General features: G+C 41.2%; 1 protein-coding gene across 3 annotated transcripts in view; it reads right to left on the reverse strand.

Moving 5' to 3' along the window:
• Window positions 1–17115, reverse strand: part of cadps2 (Ca++-dependent secretion activator 2) — a 364308-nt gene that overhangs the window by 110154 nt on the left and 237039 nt on the right. For all 3 annotated transcript variants that reach the window (XM_060914773.1, XM_060914772.1, XM_060914771.1), the window contains exons 8-12: window positions 16134–16273; window positions 11303–11369; window positions 9900–10008; window positions 8567–8776; window positions 5318–5445 (exon numbers count right to left, since the gene is read on the reverse strand). In XM_060914773.1, the coding sequence (XP_060770756.1) occupies window positions 5318–5445; window positions 8567–8776; window positions 9900–10008; window positions 11303–11369; window positions 16134–16273 (654 nt within the window). The remainder of the gene's footprint in view (window positions 1–5317; window positions 5446–8566; window positions 8777–9899; window positions 10009–11302; window positions 11370–16133; window positions 16274–17115) is intronic.

Below are 17115 nucleotides of genomic sequence, written 5' to 3' on the forward strand. Positions count from 1 at the left end.
GTTTCCCCCACAGTCCAAAGACATGCAGGTTAGGTTAACTGGTGACTCTAAATTGACCGTAGGTGTGAATGTGAGTGTGAATGGTTGTCTGTGTCTATGTGTCAGCCCTGTGATGACCTGGCGACTTGTCCAGGGTGTACCCCGCCTTTCGCCCGTAGTCAGCTGGGATAGGCTCCAGCTTGCCTGCGACCCTGTAGAAGGATAAAGCGGCTAAAGATAATGAGATGAGATTTTATTCTAACTAATGTTTGACTTTATTGTACAAATGCTGCTGGCATCTCCCTGCACAAAATTTCATGTTCAATTTTACAATTAAACATACATTTCATGGATATGAAGGTCTGTGTCAGTGTGTGCTATGTTTAATTTCATGTGAATAATAATGTTTACATTTATCGGTTGCACATATCGGTTATCGGCATCCCAATTCCATAATAATCGGTATCGGCCCTGAAAAAAACATATCGGTCGATCCCTAGCAACCCTAAAGATGTCCAAGTGTTAAGCGTTTAGGTGTAAAAATAAGACCGATCATTGATCGTTTTATGTGACATACTTTTGTTTTTATTCACTGAGAAAAGCGATCTTTTTAGATGGCAAGAATCGTGTTGCTTTGGTGAAACTTTTTCGTGGAGGCGTCCATATTCAGCAAGCCCATACACAATGTACCAAGGTGCTGATGTTATTACAACTTACAAAATACCACTTAAAAGGCACTACAAACGCGACCTTGAGTGTGCATGTCGAAACTTTTGACCAGTACTGTAAGTAGAGAAGTAAACATTCACATCATCTAGCAAGCCGAGGAAATCAATGGAACATCATTCAAATATTGTTCTCTCAAATACCAATATTCTTTCTTCCATAATTGGTCATTCAAAAGGGGTCATTTATAATGTATGGAGACTTTATGAAGATTAACATTTGAGCCATGAAACACCCTGAACATGCTGACTGTCTTCTTGGTATAAATGAAATGTTCCTTGGGTTCTCTAGCTTGTTCCAAAGGCATACAGACTTTTGTATGCAACTAATGTACTATGTACACCATTTAGATTTCTTTGACACTAATAACTCCTGGTCCGCTCTCTGACATTTAATGCTATTTTTGGATCTAGAACAGAAGCAACAGTACCAAAATCCAACTATTTTATAGCTCACAGAATGGCACATCTAAAACATAACACATGGTATATGAGAATTTAACACTCTCGGGCGATGTATACAAGCATTTGACAAATTAAACAATAACCTAGACCAGTGATTCTCAAACTGTGGCACGCGGGCTCCATTCTAGTGGTACGCCAAAGAATCACTTAATTAAATATAAATAAAATAAAATAAAAAAAACGTGAAATACTATCTATAATATCCGAATGGATGAAAATATCTTATCAACCGATGACAAGAAAATGAAAGGAGATACAAATTAAGTTAATAATTTTAAAAAGTTTGCAAGTGCTTCTGGGTAGCCATACGTAGCGTACGTACGCATTCCCGCCGGTTCCGCTGACAGATGGTTATCCGCCATTGGTAGACCAGGCTGTGATGGGAAAAGGTGGAGGTGGCTTTGCTAATTATGACGAGTACGACAAAATTACTGTCGTGGCTTAAATCCGCGAATGGGAGCGTGGATCAGGAGAGAGGGAGAACTGAAGAGGACGTGTGTAAGCCAAGTGCAGATGCTAACGACAGTGGCAAAACCAGCCCCGGAACTGCTAGCAAACGGCAGAAACCAGTGAGGAGGAAGTATGACGAAAAATACATAAAACTGGGATTCATTTGGAGCGGGACAGAGGCGCTGCCCAGGCCGCAGTGTGTTGTATGCGGCGACGTTCTGAGCAATGAGTCCATGAAACCATCGCATCTCAAACGGCATCTTACAACCAAACACACAGCACTAAAGGACAAACCAATGGATTTTTTTTTTTTATGAAAACGTGATGAACTGAAGCAGTCCAAGTCCACCATTCTGTCCTATGGTACACCCGTAGCCAAAGCACAGGAAGCTTCATATTGTGCCAGCCTCCTGATCGCCAGAGCCGGTAAGCCGCACACAATCAGGGAACTGTTGAGTTTACCATTAGCCAAAGAGATGACAATATTAAATATACTTGTTAAATAAAACCTCCGCCTTGTTTTTAATGAATACTTAGGCCTACTACGCTACTGTATTTTAATGTTGGTCATTATGGTGGTACTTGGAGAGCAAAGTATTTTCTGAGGTGGTACTTGGTGAAAAAAGTTTGAGAACCACTGACCTAGACTATTTCATAAACGGTTATCCAGGGTACACAAAACAATCCTTCTCCAAACAAAGTCTACCGGTAATAAAAAATGTTGAACAGTATTTTGGCAGTGTGTTGTTTTCTGTCCAATCCTGCCAACTAGAGCTCCCACAACATGAGCTTGTGATCAGTTGGCATCTGTAACCTGGGCGAGGAAAAGTAACTACTGGTGGCTGATACTTCAACAGTAAGAATACATCCATACATAAATCAAACGAGCAGCCAAGTTCAATAATGGATACTAGTCCAGCAGAACTTGTAAATGTGTCTTGATAGTAATGAGTATGTCATCAGGCATGGTGTTTATAAGCACAGAATGCAATAACAAATGATCTGCCAATGCTAAAAATGCCAAGTGTCCTTGTAATTTGAGACTTGCCCTATGATTTGAATGCTGTGATTGTAATAGAATTGAAATGGTAACCTTCAGTGATTTTATTTATAATTCATGATGGGGGGGGGGTCATCTTTCCATAAATAAGCTAAAAAGCAGATCTGATAATACAGGGTGTTTTTTAAAAAAAAATTGATATCCTTTCACAATCTAATAACTTTGCCAATTCTCGTTCAGTTGACCTCAAATGTTAACAGCATGTGTGGAAACAGGTCAAATTTTTCTGCATTTTGGTTTTATCTTTTTAGGTATAGAAATGCCATTCACTGGAAAAGAAAAGGCGGTGTGTGTGTTAGAGTACGCTCGAACACCGTCGAACAAGACTGTGCAGCGTGCATTTATGAGAGAATTCTCTAAAAATGCACCAACTGCAATACAGATTTGGACACGGCACAAAAAATTCAAAGGCGGCGGCTGTCTGTACAGGGCAAAAGGATCTGGACGACCACCAGCATCGGAAGAGACGGTCGAGCGGGTTCGTGAAAAACTCTTGCGAAGCCCCAAGAAGTCCAGAAGAAGAGCAAGCCTGGAGACCCAGATTCCTCCAACGACAGTTTGGCGTGTCCTGAGGAAACGTTTGCGAATAAAACCCTACAAGTTGCACCTCGTTCAGTGCCGTGTCTCAGGCGACACGAATATTGAAAATGTGTGAAATCGTTCATGGAATGTACATACCTTTGAATTTCTCGTTCAGATTTTGAGGAATAAATCTTATATTGCTCAACATTAAGCCTGTTCGGTTTCATTTGCCTAGACTATGTAGTTTCTGGGATATTTATATCTCAAATAATATCACATTTTTTTGAAACACCCTGTATTTTGAGAGGAATGTTGGCACAGGAGGTAGTATTGCTGCATCACAGCTCCAGGGTCATAGGTTTGATCCTAAGCTCAGGCGTGATGTCTGCGTGGAGTTTCTGTGCACGTTCTAACTGTGTGGGTTTCCTCTGGGTTCTCCACTTTCCTCCCACCTCCCAAATACAAGCCAGCAGGTGGACTGTAAACCAGTTATTAAAAATAGATGAATAATATTCAACTGAAATTCAAGAAACTGAAATCATTTTCCTTAGCAGCTTGCACTCTGCTTCACTTTAAATGCAAAATGAGAAATTCATGGGCCACATCTCTCACCAATGAGCATCACTGTTGTGCAACTTAAGTGAGTGGCTGTCTCTAGGAATGGTATACAATGATTTGATGAGAAGATTCTGGGTTCGAGCCCAACGGCCGGCAGGGGCCTTTCTGTACGGAGTTTGCATGTTCTCCCTGCGTCTGCGTGGGTTTCCTCCGGGTGCTCCGGTTTCCCCCACAGTCCAAAGACATGCGGTGAGGTTAACATGGGACGGCCTTGGGCTGAAGTGCCCTTGAGCGAGGCACCTAATTCCCAACTGCTCCCCGGGCGCTGTTAGCATGGCTGCCGACTGCTCTGGGTATGTGTGTGTGTTCACTGCTTCAGTTGGGTTAAATGCAGAGAGGAATTTCACAAGTGTCTGATGAATAAAGTTGTGCTTTCTTTGATATTCAGAACACTGAAGTTCTAGTACTCCTTGCACTCAAAGAACAACTCTTGAGTTGAGTGGATGCTTAAACAGTTGTACTTTTGCTTTCTTACGCCTTATCACAGTGCGTTTAGCACATCATGAGCTATATGATGAACACGCGTGCAGACGCGCACACACAGATGTCCTTCTCCCAAGAATCATGGGAACAGCACCACATTTAGGTGGCTTTTGTGGCTCTGTGATTTTAACAGGGCGTTTTGCCGTCCACTGAAGTACAAAAACAAAAGCCCTGGCACCCTCACAAAGAGTTAAGCGCAGGCTTGGTCTAAGAGCCGAGATGATAAAGCGGAAGCAGAAACTGGTCACATATGTTTGGAGAATAGAAGAAATACTATTTGCTAAAGGTCTCAGATTTCTCATGTAAATCCAGATATTTCGACATAAAACACAAACATACTTCCATTCCTAAATTACATTTCCACCACCTCATGTGCAGTGTTTACTGACGAGTAAAAACGACTATTTGCAAGACTCCATCATTCCCATCTGGCTTCTCATACATATAAGCATTGGAAGTCACAGCACGGTTCTTTTCTTCACCCTGCCGAGGAGCGCGGTGCAGCACGATGGGTTTCCTTTTTGTGGTGTATTGATTGGAACCGTTTATACTCCTCTTGAGCGCGAGTTCTCACTTAGCCTGGAGGGCCACATCCCTCCCCCGTGGACATTTCGAACCCCCCACCTCAGACACATGCGCACGGAGACACACACACTCTCTCTGATCAACTGCAGTACATCCTGTTTGAGTTCTTGTACACTGCTGTTTGGTATCTTTGGCAGCAGTAATATGAAAATGAAAATACTGCAATCTCATATCAGTTCCTTTGAGAAGTCTTTTCAGTGTGGACTGATTGAATCTTTGACTCTTCTCCATTCTCTTCCTTTCCTTTTGAAAATCAGTGGAGCAGCACTATATAATAAGACCTAGATCTCTACATTGTGCTCTAAAGGAAAATAAATTGGTTAATCAGTAGAATTGAAGCTTGACATACTTCTAGTAGGGTTTTGTGTACACTTGTATTCCCACTCTCGCACACATCCAAACAACACAAACACAGACAGGTTGAGCTCACCAGGCAGGAGAAGGAGTCGTTCATGCGGTGGAGGAGTGTGTGTTTCTGCAGCATTTGGAACAGGCTGGCGTGATCGAAGCTGCAGGGAACGGCAGAGATGAGCTCCTCGACTCCTGCCCTCTCCAAACCTGAGCCACAAACGCACGCAAAACCAACAACTTGACAAACCTGACTTTTACACAATCTGATTTGAACTGGCACACAAAAGGTCGCTATAAATCTAAAATGAATATCAAAATACATAATTACAAAACAGAAAATGCAATTCAAGGGCAATGAGTAACAGGCTCATCATGCTTTCTCCAACTGCAGCTGTGCAACTAATGCCTGTGTATTTTACAACTGGTCTATATGGGCAGGAGCAAAAACAGAGCTCACACTTTAGAATGCTCTGTAAAGAACACAAATCTGTCTTTGGTTGCATTGGCATCACTGTCTTCCTTTATTTGCTTGTCACTTCTTTTGGCCAAAGCTACTACGTGACAGCCAGTTTTCCTGCTTCAGCAGTAAACATTTGACACTTGCAGCTCTCCTCAGATATGCGGGGCCCATCATTTGACAGCAGTTCACTACTTAAGCACATTGTGATTTGCAGTTTCCACATTTCAGCTGATAAAAAGATGTGCACTCAAACAACGGACCCTTCAGCTGAGTGAACTATGACTAATTCATTTTTAAAGCCAGAAGCACGGAATAATTTTTTTTTGTGCCATTTTCTGAATATTTTTCTGTCATTCAAACGCGAGCTTAAATCAAGCACCAGTAAAAGAACAAGACGGCCTGAACCACACAGTCACGACAGCTTAGAAACAGACGAATCTCAGATACAGTTGGCCTGAAACTCAACCTTGAACAAGGCATTATACCTTTGTGAAGGTTTGATAAATATGTGTATGTGTGAGAGTGTGTGAGTGATTACCATCTGTCTCCACACATCCCAATTTGCACTCACTTCTCATAAATAAAGAGCAAGCAGATGACAAGCGCATCCCGGCGAAGAAAGAAAATGACACACATGGGCGATGTGAAGGGTTTGGGGTCAGGGCAGACTACGCGTCTGTGTATGGCTGTGGGAGTTTATATATATATATATATATATATATATATATATATATATATATATATATAAAGAAAAAAAAAGAAAAAAAAAAGGTGGAGGGAGCACTAAAAGTGTGCCCAAGTTCATTTCCACTCCCATTCATTGCGTTTGTCACATGCATCCTGAAAACCGGCTAATGGGGGACCCATCAAAAGCCTAACACTTGCTGCCGGCAGTCTGAGTGTGCATATGCGGAGTGAGGTCTTCGCTCCACAGCACCCACAAAAGACCAAGGCTTTTGAGACACATCTTCAGACGCCTGCGTGGCCAGCGGCACCTTTGTGAGCAGGGCATTAGTGATCGCTTTTATTAACGCTGCCATTTTTGGCCAATGACTTTGTGGATGCTTGTATGGACAGAGAAAAGCGCCGTGTATGTGCCCAGAAGCGCTGTGGGCATTTGCTAGACCTCCGACTACAAAAACGGTAGACGCCAAGCGCAATTCTCCAATTGACTCGCAAACACTTCTGTCGTGGCCCAGAAAAAGGTCCGCTTCTCCATTGTCCCACTTGCTTTAATTCCGATATAGGTCATATTACATTCATTACTATACGAGCATCAACTGCTTAATGTCATTTGGCGGAAAACAGGGAAAGAAATGGTTGTTGGGCAGGGGGCAGAAAGAAAGAGATTAAAGAATGGACACAAAAGAAGATATGGATTCAATGCAGTAACAGAGAAGAAGGAAGCTTCATATTGATCTGCGAGGCGCGAGCCTGACATTCAGTTCGACTGAAGAATCATATTGATCTGTGTCAACCTTAACTTACAGCTATTATCTTGTAGACGAGGGGAGGAGGAGGAGGAGGACGGGGGCCGTCGTCTCTAATCAGAGCTGAAGAGCTGAGGCATGATGCCGAGCACAGCAGAGAGACACCAGCTCCCGTTTGTGTCCTCATGGCAGCAGTCACATCCATGTGACGTGAGCCACCAAGGTGGACATGAGCTTCATGACAGATATTAACACAGCGCAGGACTGAAATCACAGGTACAGCCTCGCCAGTCACTTCAGCCAGAACAGCTGGAGTTTGACAGACAGATGTGGACAGACAGGACGGCTGCACTCTATCGGGATAATATGGCCTATATGGACACGTACACACACACACAGCGAAATGTAATCCTAAGGTCTGTGGCTCATCTGTGCCATGAGATGAGAGGTCCACACTGGTCAGCTAAGAGACTAAAGCAAATGGACAGTGCTGACACTGACAGAGGCCCTCAGACACATCGGGAATCCAAGTGTATACTGCTGATTTAAAAAAAAAAAAAAAAACGAAGAAGGGGGAAATCAAAAGAAACAAAACCTCATGAAGTGAACTTCAGAAAGTCGTCTCCTAAACGGTCTTCATATTTCAATATTTACAGACGACTTTTCGAAGCACGTACAAGAGTGTGAGAAGTGGGCTTTCACTTCAATGGAAAAACGCTGCATAAAAGCAACAAATGTACCACTTTCATTTTAAGAAAAATAACGCATCAACCTTCTTTTTTAAAAACTTTTAGATCCGAATTTACAGATTTATCCTTCTCTACATAAACTCCATCACTGGAAGTTGAGAACAGCACTGCTCTGGCCTTCTGTACAACCATGATATTAAAAAAAAAAAAAAACCTTTGGCTTGCATAAAGTGATGGAAAAGATTGTAGAAGGGAAAAATATTGTATGAAGTCCAGCATGATGTGAGAAACAAGGAGGAGGGCCTTGAAGATTTGAGAATTTTTGGAAATGAAGTACCTCTCCTCACATTCCTGAAAAGTCAGTGGAAGTCATAAAGTGTCTTATTTTATTCTGACAACTGTCCAAAATTTCAGTCAGCATTGGAGGTCTCCGCTTGTTATGGCGACAAAACAGTGACCAGCACTTAATTATGGAATGGAATTTTCTGGTCTGTTCATGAAGGGGAAAAAAAGGCTGTGAAGCAAACTAGAGCAGTTTTGGGAAGGAGCTGCATTTCATTCACTGTTTGGCAGTGCTTGAGTTGATCTAAAGTCACACATCAGTGAAAAATCCTCACATCGGTTCAAAGAAAGAAGGGCTTTTAGCACGTAAACAAGCGATATTAATCTGAATAAGGATGTCGAGAGTAAATTGGAACGGCTAGCACTATGAAATAAATATCACACGTATCGAAGAAGGCGTGACCTACTGAGTAATGAAGCAGAGGCATCTTTCTGGATATTCCCCCCTCTGCAGTTATGCTGCTGGTTCTGGGAAGGAGGTACTGGTTTGTAGGACTGGCCTGTGGCACGGTACATCGCCTGCACCCACAGCGTTCGGTCTTGTTCATCACTGGTAGCAAATACCACCAAATCCCCCTCTTTGACTGCACTAAAAAAGGCCTGGCCTTCCTGAAGACCTGGAAAAGATATTTACTCATTAGGACAGAAGGAACTCTGGTCAACCTTTTCAAAAAGCTGATAAACTGTACATGGTTTATATACTTGCACTTCAAGGAAAATATAACGTATACAAAATACAAGGACCGAAGTATAGCCTTGCTTAGGTTAATCAGTTTATAAGGGTTTCTACCAAATGAAGGACGAACATGTTCTAAGGAGCACTCGACATTTTAGAGAAGCTATACTTCAACCATGTTTTGGCTGTTGAGGGTCTGTAACACGTCTGCAGTTTTTAATTATTCTTGTCCTCTAAAAATTTCCTTTTAGTTGGTTAAGAATGGAATACTGTCTTTCTGCACAAACTCTCGCCAACTGATGTGTCGCCTTCTTCAAAAGGCTCGGGCTTAAAGTGTCAAGTGTCAAAAATGATTGTCGGAGGGGGGAAAAGAAAAAAAAATTGACCCTGAAACACGCAGGAAAGAAATCATTTACCTTACACTTGTTCACGCTGAACTTTAGCAAAACATGACACAAAGGTACTGCACACACTGGCAAGATCATATTAGTTTTCTAAATTTAATGTCATGGCCACAAGTACACTGTACAGTACAACATGCAGTGAAATTCTTACTTGTCTGCTCTCCCGCTTCAGCAACACAACAAAAGACACAAACGTACATTATCTATTTTGCACAGTTTAAGACAATTGCCCACAGCAAAATGAGTGGTGAGTGTCCCAGAATATGGGATTGCACAGTTCCAGAGTTTCAGACTGTACTGGTGTTGGATAGTAGAGGAGGGGAGTGTAGGGGAGAGTCGAGCACATTTCTCCAAAATGTTCCGTTTCTCCAAAAAAAAACGTGCACACTTCGCTTAATATTTTCACAGCATTAAAACCAGACACACTATAGTTTATATTTTTTGACAAATACTGGATATTGGAAGTTCCAGAAATAAAAAAGCTGCAATACTGCAAACAAAGTGTGGATCACAGACATCCAAAACAGTTAAATTATCCTATTAAACTTTAATTAGAACTAGTCACTGTAATTACAGACTCATAATGGCAGGAGGTGGAAACAATCAGTGTTTATATACGCAATACTGGGAAATTTAGAGATGGGAGAAGTACAAGCTCACCAGGCTGTGGATCAGAATAATCTACTGTATATCCATCCAACTGCATGAGCTCATGTGGCTCTGACTTTTTCTCTCTGTAGCTGCACATGGCGAATGTGTACTGGCTGACCTAAAATAGGCAACAACATTCATTGGCACAGTTCTCTCATTAAAAACAGGATACATTTTCAATTATTCTACCCACATTCACTGGATATGAGCAATCACGTGTTCTGATTGGCTACTCTACTACTACGATATCAGCTCATATATCATAGAGAAAAACAAAATGGCGGAGCATGCTGCTGAATCAACCGAGGATGAAATAAAAACTCTACTTGAAAACAAACCCCCAAAAAATAAAAAAAAAGCAACAAAATGGGGAATAAAAGTATTTGATGGAATGTGTTTTTTTTTTTTCAAGAATTATTATTATAGCATTTTTCACAAATTGTTACGGTCATTTCGCCGGTTTGTTTACAATCCTCATCTTTAAGCATTAAAATTTGCTGAATTTTTTTTTAGACTGGTTCAAAAGCTCAGAGAAGAAGTTTGAAAATTAAATAACTGAAATAGGGCGGCACGGTGGTGTAGTGGTTAGCGCTGTCGCCTCACAGCAAGAAGGTCCGGGTTCGAGCCCCGTGGCCGGCGAGGGCCTTTCTGTGCGGAGTTTGCATGTTCTCCCCGTGTCCGCGTGGGTTTCCTCCGGGTGCTCCGGTTTCCCCCACAGTCCAAAGACATGCAGGTTAGGTTAACTGGTGGCTCTAAATTGACCGTAGGTGTGAATGTGAGTGTGAATGGTTGTCTGTGTGTCAGCCCTGTGATGACCTGGCGACTTGTCCAGGGTGTACCCCGCCTTTCGCCCGTAGTCAGCTGGGATAGGCTCCAGCTTGCCTGCGACCCTGTAGAACAGGATAAAGCGGCTAGAGATAATGAGATGAGAAATAACTGAAATGTCCAAGAAAGAATTAAATAAACGTCTAAAGCTATTCTATACCTCAGCACGACAGCACTTTCTACAAAAAAACAACACTGAAGTCAATTTGCGCAGCCATCGATAGGTTTATAAGACGTCCGCCTAAATGGAAATTATTTTGTCGGACGTTTTGTATGAAGTTTTTATTTATGGAATTTGCAAAAAATAAACATGCTCCGTTTCTCAAAATCCAATAAAACAATTATTCCACTCAATCTTGTCGTACATGGCTTATAGCCAACTCGGTGCTACGTGCCTCATCGGCTATCAGCTCATGTACGACTCGATTTCGTGGAATAACTGTTAAATATGTTCTGGAAAATACATATAGCAACTCTCATGTTGTCTCTACTGCCTGTAGGAGATGATGTGCTGAATGAATGAATGAATGAATGAATATCAATCAGCTACAACACAAAACACCTTCACTTGCGTTATCAACACTTACCTGAACAAGAACAAAATATCTCCTCTTCCATCTTTTCCATACTCTCTGCCCTAATGCATAGAGGTACCTTGAGAAGAAAAACAAAAATAAATTTACATATGTACTAACTTAAAACATACAATCTAGAGTCAATGCTATAAAAACAGAATTCTTAAACGCTTTAGTGGAAAGATTAAAAAAAAAATAGATCACTTCATAGCAAAAGATGCATTGTAAAGGACACAGTGAGGTTGGAGAAGAAAGAATGTCCAGCAGAAGAAGAAATCATACACTTGCGAAAAACTTTTTTCAGTTCATGCTCCGACACGTTTTATACAGCCATGGCCCTATTGAGATGTTATCAGTATCAGCCACAATGACCGAGAAATCCGCCCGAACCTGCACCTGAAGACAAACTGGTTTTTATAAAGAAGAAAATAAAGCTAAATTCAAGGCGTAGCTTTATAGAAACACCAAGTCAACAGAAGGTCTGAAGTTAAAACCAGAGACATGATTTAACATCTGTTATGGAACATCAAGTCTAATTAGAGCAAGTAAATGGGCTAATGCTCTGTGCTCAGTGGCTCACGCCTGCAAAAGACAAACAAGTGTTACAAAGAAGTAACTACCGTTTTAAGAGTGGTGCATGTTCTCATATGCTGCAAATATCAACAGTATCTGTTATTAAGCTATGCCAAACTACTATGAAGTGGGTTAGGGTGGCAAACCAACATGCCCAACAAAAGCACATCCACATTCTTCTGTGTGGAAAAAGTGTGAAACAGGAGAGGTCAAGGTATTAGGCGAACCAATTTACATGCCTTCAGCGCTCTCAAGTGGACAAACCATGCCGCCACAGCTGACAAGTAAGGAAGAAATCCTGTACCATTTATTTACTGAACTGTTTATTTAGTGAGAACCTTTTCACGTTACTTAAGGCAAAATCAGTTCAGTCAAGGCTGTAATAACAAAATAAATCACCACCACATCATTTTTTGTAAGTGTAATGTGTCAATACATGTCGCAAAAATATGAGCGGGAGGAAAAAGAAACATAATGGTCTTGTAAGGCTTTGAGAGTGACTGGCAAGTAAGAACTCTTAAGGAGTCATGCCTCTACATTAGATTAAAGGTAAGGTATGGACATTTCTTCCAGAGATAAAGTCATGATCTATGTGCTTTGTCCTCTTTATTGACCGATAACATGATGGTTTTAAAGTAAAGCGCTATTAGAAAAAAAATGAGCGGGGAAAGAGAAAGACGCAGCAACCGAGCCTAACAGAGTGATGGAGGGAGAGAAACAGACAGACAGACAAACAAAAGCGAGAGAAGCCTGAAGCTGGCAACTCTCCCGTTCTGAGCTGTGGAGGGGTCGTGCTGCCAAACTCTTTAGTTCTTCAGTCTCTCCACTGCTCAACAGATGGCTGCTTTTAATGGGGGGCATTCAACCTGAAAATCCCTTTCAATGCATCTCCTTTTTTTCCTTTATGCAAGTCCTCAGGTGTGTGCGTGCGCGAGGCTGTTTGCATTTAGTGACCTCGAGTAAAGCTGTAACTGTCAATCTGGCTGGTACATATCTGAAACGATATAGTGACAGCAAGCAAAAGGGAAAAAAAAAAAAAAGCCAATCATTTATGTAGATCTCAAGTTTCCTGAAGGACTTGAAACAGCATCAATAGCATTCTGGCTTTTTTGGGGCTATTGCATAAAGGAAAATAACATCTAGCATGAGTCAAGTGCAGCTGTAGAGTTTTTGCACAAACTGCCCAGGCAGCCTTTTCATGTGCTTTATGAGTGTGTCATGAGTTCAGGCAAACAGGTGACAGATCAGTGCCTGTTCTATTGGTTGCTATATTTACAACAAAACTACTTTTTTTTTTTTTGGATGCTTTTCTGTGCAATCGCACAACACAGCAGTAATCTTTCCTGTGTTAAACAAACCCAGCATCATCAATTAATAACTGAAATATTCACCCGAAACCAATACGTACACATGTCCCGGTAGAGCTTAATGAGATATGTCAGCACATTGTCCGAAAACAGAAATCATGTGCGAGTATGTGTGCTCCGAGTATAAATGTGAAACTCCTCCAGAAGTGAAGGTTCAAGATGGCTTTTAAAACCACTTGTGGGGTCAGATATAAAAAGGTAATGACAGACTGAAGAGGCTTCTGCTAATTAGCGCAGGTCTCTCAGGGAGCAGCTCTATAGTGAGAGCCTGCTGGAGCCCCTCCATAATTAACAGGCTGATGGCAAAGGCCTGCCTGTCTGTCTCACCCTTTACAATAGCCCTGCTTTATGGTGGCTATGGGAACTGCCTTCATCTGCGCCCATGACTCTCTTTATTAGCAGTTTATTCAGTAGCACTAGGAATAAGTGAATATTGATCAACAGTATACGTTTTTAAGTTAGTGACTGTTTAACAATTTAACAGAAGCGGTGTGATCAGGAAAGTGACAGAATGCTTTAGTGCAGTTCAGTGATGCTTGACCTCTAGATGGCAACATCAGTTTTTACTTCAATGTTGCCTTTCTAAGCATTTGTTACAGTGAAGGGGTTTTTAATGAAGCCTCTACAAATAAACAAACAGCTCATCAAGCAAGACCAAATGTAGTGCCAGTTGTATCGCTTTTATCCCTAATAATTTATCCCGAACAGTGTTCAATATTACCAGAAAAAAAAAAGAAAAATATAAAACAAGTGACTACTAGAGCTCTGCTGCCCTCTTGTGGAAAAAAGAACCCCAGCAAGTTGAAGCAATATCGACTTGTTAACAAATCTTGTACAAAGCAGCAACTAGCCAACATGCCCTCAACCTGGAATCGGTTTTCTTTTTTTGTGACAGTAAAACCACAGATCACACTGGGATTTAGGGTGGGTCTCTGTGTGCACGTAGGTTCTTTGCTGTATGCTAGTAGCTTTCAATTTGTGTGTTATTTTGGGGACTTTTCCACACTGATTAACACAAGTTTTCATTTTCAGTAAGAGCTTGATCTGGGTCAGGGTTGCAGTGGGATATTTTATTTACTGATAAGATATCTACCGCTTCTTTACTGTAAAAAAAAAAAAATTATATATATATATATATATTTTTTTCGCGGTGCAGTTTCCATCAAATCCTGTGCTCTGATTGGCTGGCAAGCGGGTCTGTATCCTACGACATGGACCCCAGTTACGGACCTCTGGTGACTCGCTCCTTCACAACAACAACAACAACAAACATAGTAGCATTTTTTTGCCAACATTTATTATTTTTTTTATAAGATTTATTTATAAGATTATCAAAAATCTTATAAATTTTTGCCAGCATTTCTCAGGAGAATAGCATTAATTTTACAGCATGGATAGCGATAACGACAGTGTTCACAGCGAAAGCGAGTTTTACTGCCCTGAGGAAGAAGAAATAAAATAAAACTAGACAGGGACACTCTAACGAGTGCAAACCCCGCCTGCACAGCCATCACTAGGGGTTAACAATCAGTGACAAACCTTGACAATGACCTTAACCTTAGGCCTTTTACTTTGTTCACAAGTTTTAGGTCATTAATACATTTGGCGAAAATTTCGAAGTTCTGCCATGACCTTGACCTTTGACCTCCAAAATTTAATGGTTTCCTTCCTGGGTGATTGGCAACACGTACAAAATTTGGTCCAAATCGATCCATTGGTTCTTGAGATATCTTGCAGACACACAGACAGACAGACAGACAGACAGACGCAGGTGAAAATAATAACCCCTCCGACTACTGTCAGCGGGGTTAATAAAACATTTCAGGAGAAAGCTAAAAACCTGTAATTTGCTGACGCCGAGCAAAAACATGGCTGAATCCTGAATGACTCCTATTTGTATAAATAGGGGACTACATAGGCGGCAAAATGTAGTTGTTTTCCTGCCATGGAAGTGCACTTGTATACCGAGGAGGAAGCAATTTGCATTACAGCCGTGAATGAGGATTCAAAATGGCGGCTCTGCTCAGTTTTCCCTTTTGGGCGCTCTCATTTTCTGTTAGAATTTGGTAAAGAAAAAAATAAATATATTATTTACCAGCTTAAGGTTGGTCCGTATGGTGAAATACCGTGACCTCGGCCTTGAATACTGACCTCGGCCCAGAGGGCCTCGCTCAGTAATTTCAAGACCTCGGTCACGGTATTTTACCATACGGACCTCCCAGCTGGTAAATAATATATTTATATTTTTCTTTTCCAAATTCTAACAGAAAATGAGCGCGCCCAAAAGGGAAACCATATTTAGAACAAAACCTGCTACAAGCTCGTTTCCAGCTTTCTCCTGAAATGTTTTCTTTTATTTCGTCTTCATCAGGGTAGTAAAACTCACTTTCGCTGGGAACGCTGCCGTTATCGCTATCCATGCTGTAAAATTAATGCTATTATACTGAGAAATGCGAAAATAAATGTTGACAAAAAATTGCTACCATGTTTTTTGTTGTTGTGAACGAGCGAGTAGCCAAAGGTCCGTAACCGGGGTCCGGTTCGTAGGATTCCGGACCGCTCGCAAGCCAATCAGAGCGCACGATTTGATGGAAACCAGACCGCGAAAAAATAAGATACGATAATGCCTATTTACTATCAAAATTTTGCTTTAATTGCTTTAAATGTATTTATGCAGTAATTAAAACTGCCATTACTAAACAAACGTGTGACAGTTTTACAATGAAAGTCTCTCTCTATAAGAGTGAAGTTGTATTACAGGTGTATGACATCATCTGCCATTTCCCTGCATTTAACCCTTGAGCATAATATCTAACAGTTATTCTTCTCCAGTGAAGTCCAGCACACACAGCTCTAATTTACTGACTACTTCCATCATTGTGCTGACTAAAGAGTCGACATACCCACTGTGCTTCATGTTTGGTGGTTTGTCCATACGCACAGCCAGTTTAATCTTCAGGTCTGCATCCTGGCTGTTTTTGGGGATGACCATCTTATGCAGCTCTGCAGTTTTGGGCCCATTTGTTGTAGGGTTTAGGACCACCTGGTTAGGAAGAGAAAACATGAGAAAAAGGAGAAACATTACAAAAGCATGTACAAAAGTTGATAAATAGGCCAAAATATGATTGAGCGGTGAATAACAAAGAGAGGAGAAGAAAAGGATACAGACAGATCCACTAAAGACAGGACAAAGCAGATACAAGAGGAACAGATGCATATTGAGGGTCTCTAATGGGAGTCTCCATCTGTTACCCAGGGAGCCTGAGCTGTAACGACTTCTAGATTTCTTTCATGAAGTGCACGTGTGCACGCACACACTCACACGGACACACACGATTAACTTATCTAAAAACTAGTAGTTTATGCATTAGGTTAACTGGGGATGTTTAAAGAATAGCAAAGACAGTAGCTATATTTCTACATGGAAAGAGCTGTTAGAAACATCAGTTCATGAGTGCATCCAAATGTATCAAGTAATTAGTTAGGGGAGACCAGGGATGGTTGTAACAGCATCATTTTCACCAATAAAGGATAACACAAGAGTCATGTGATCAATTTCCCGTATAACCACTCCCTCCCTGACCTTGCATGGCTGTGTGAAGTGTACAGATTTTACAGTCAAAACACTAATTTTCAAGTCATTTTTCAGACCAAGTCTATATTTTGATTAGTACCGACACTGTAAGAGTTTGAATTAAGTGACTTGCATTAGATTAAAGAGTAGGTTCTTAGGTAAAATGTGAGGTATTTAATCTATGCTCATTTCAAACCACCATGCTGGTACAGCTACAGTAGCTAAACAATAACTGAGGGGTAGGGTTGGTTGTAACACCTCATAAGAAAGTGTTACAACCATCCCGTAATTACAGCTCACATAGAAAACGA

This window comes from Neoarius graeffei, chromosome 2 (assembly GCF_027579695.1).
Source record: "Neoarius graeffei isolate fNeoGra1 chromosome 2, fNeoGra1.pri, whole genome shotgun sequence".
NCBI classification, from domain to species: Eukaryota; Metazoa; Chordata; class Actinopteri; order Siluriformes; family Ariidae; genus Neoarius; species Neoarius graeffei.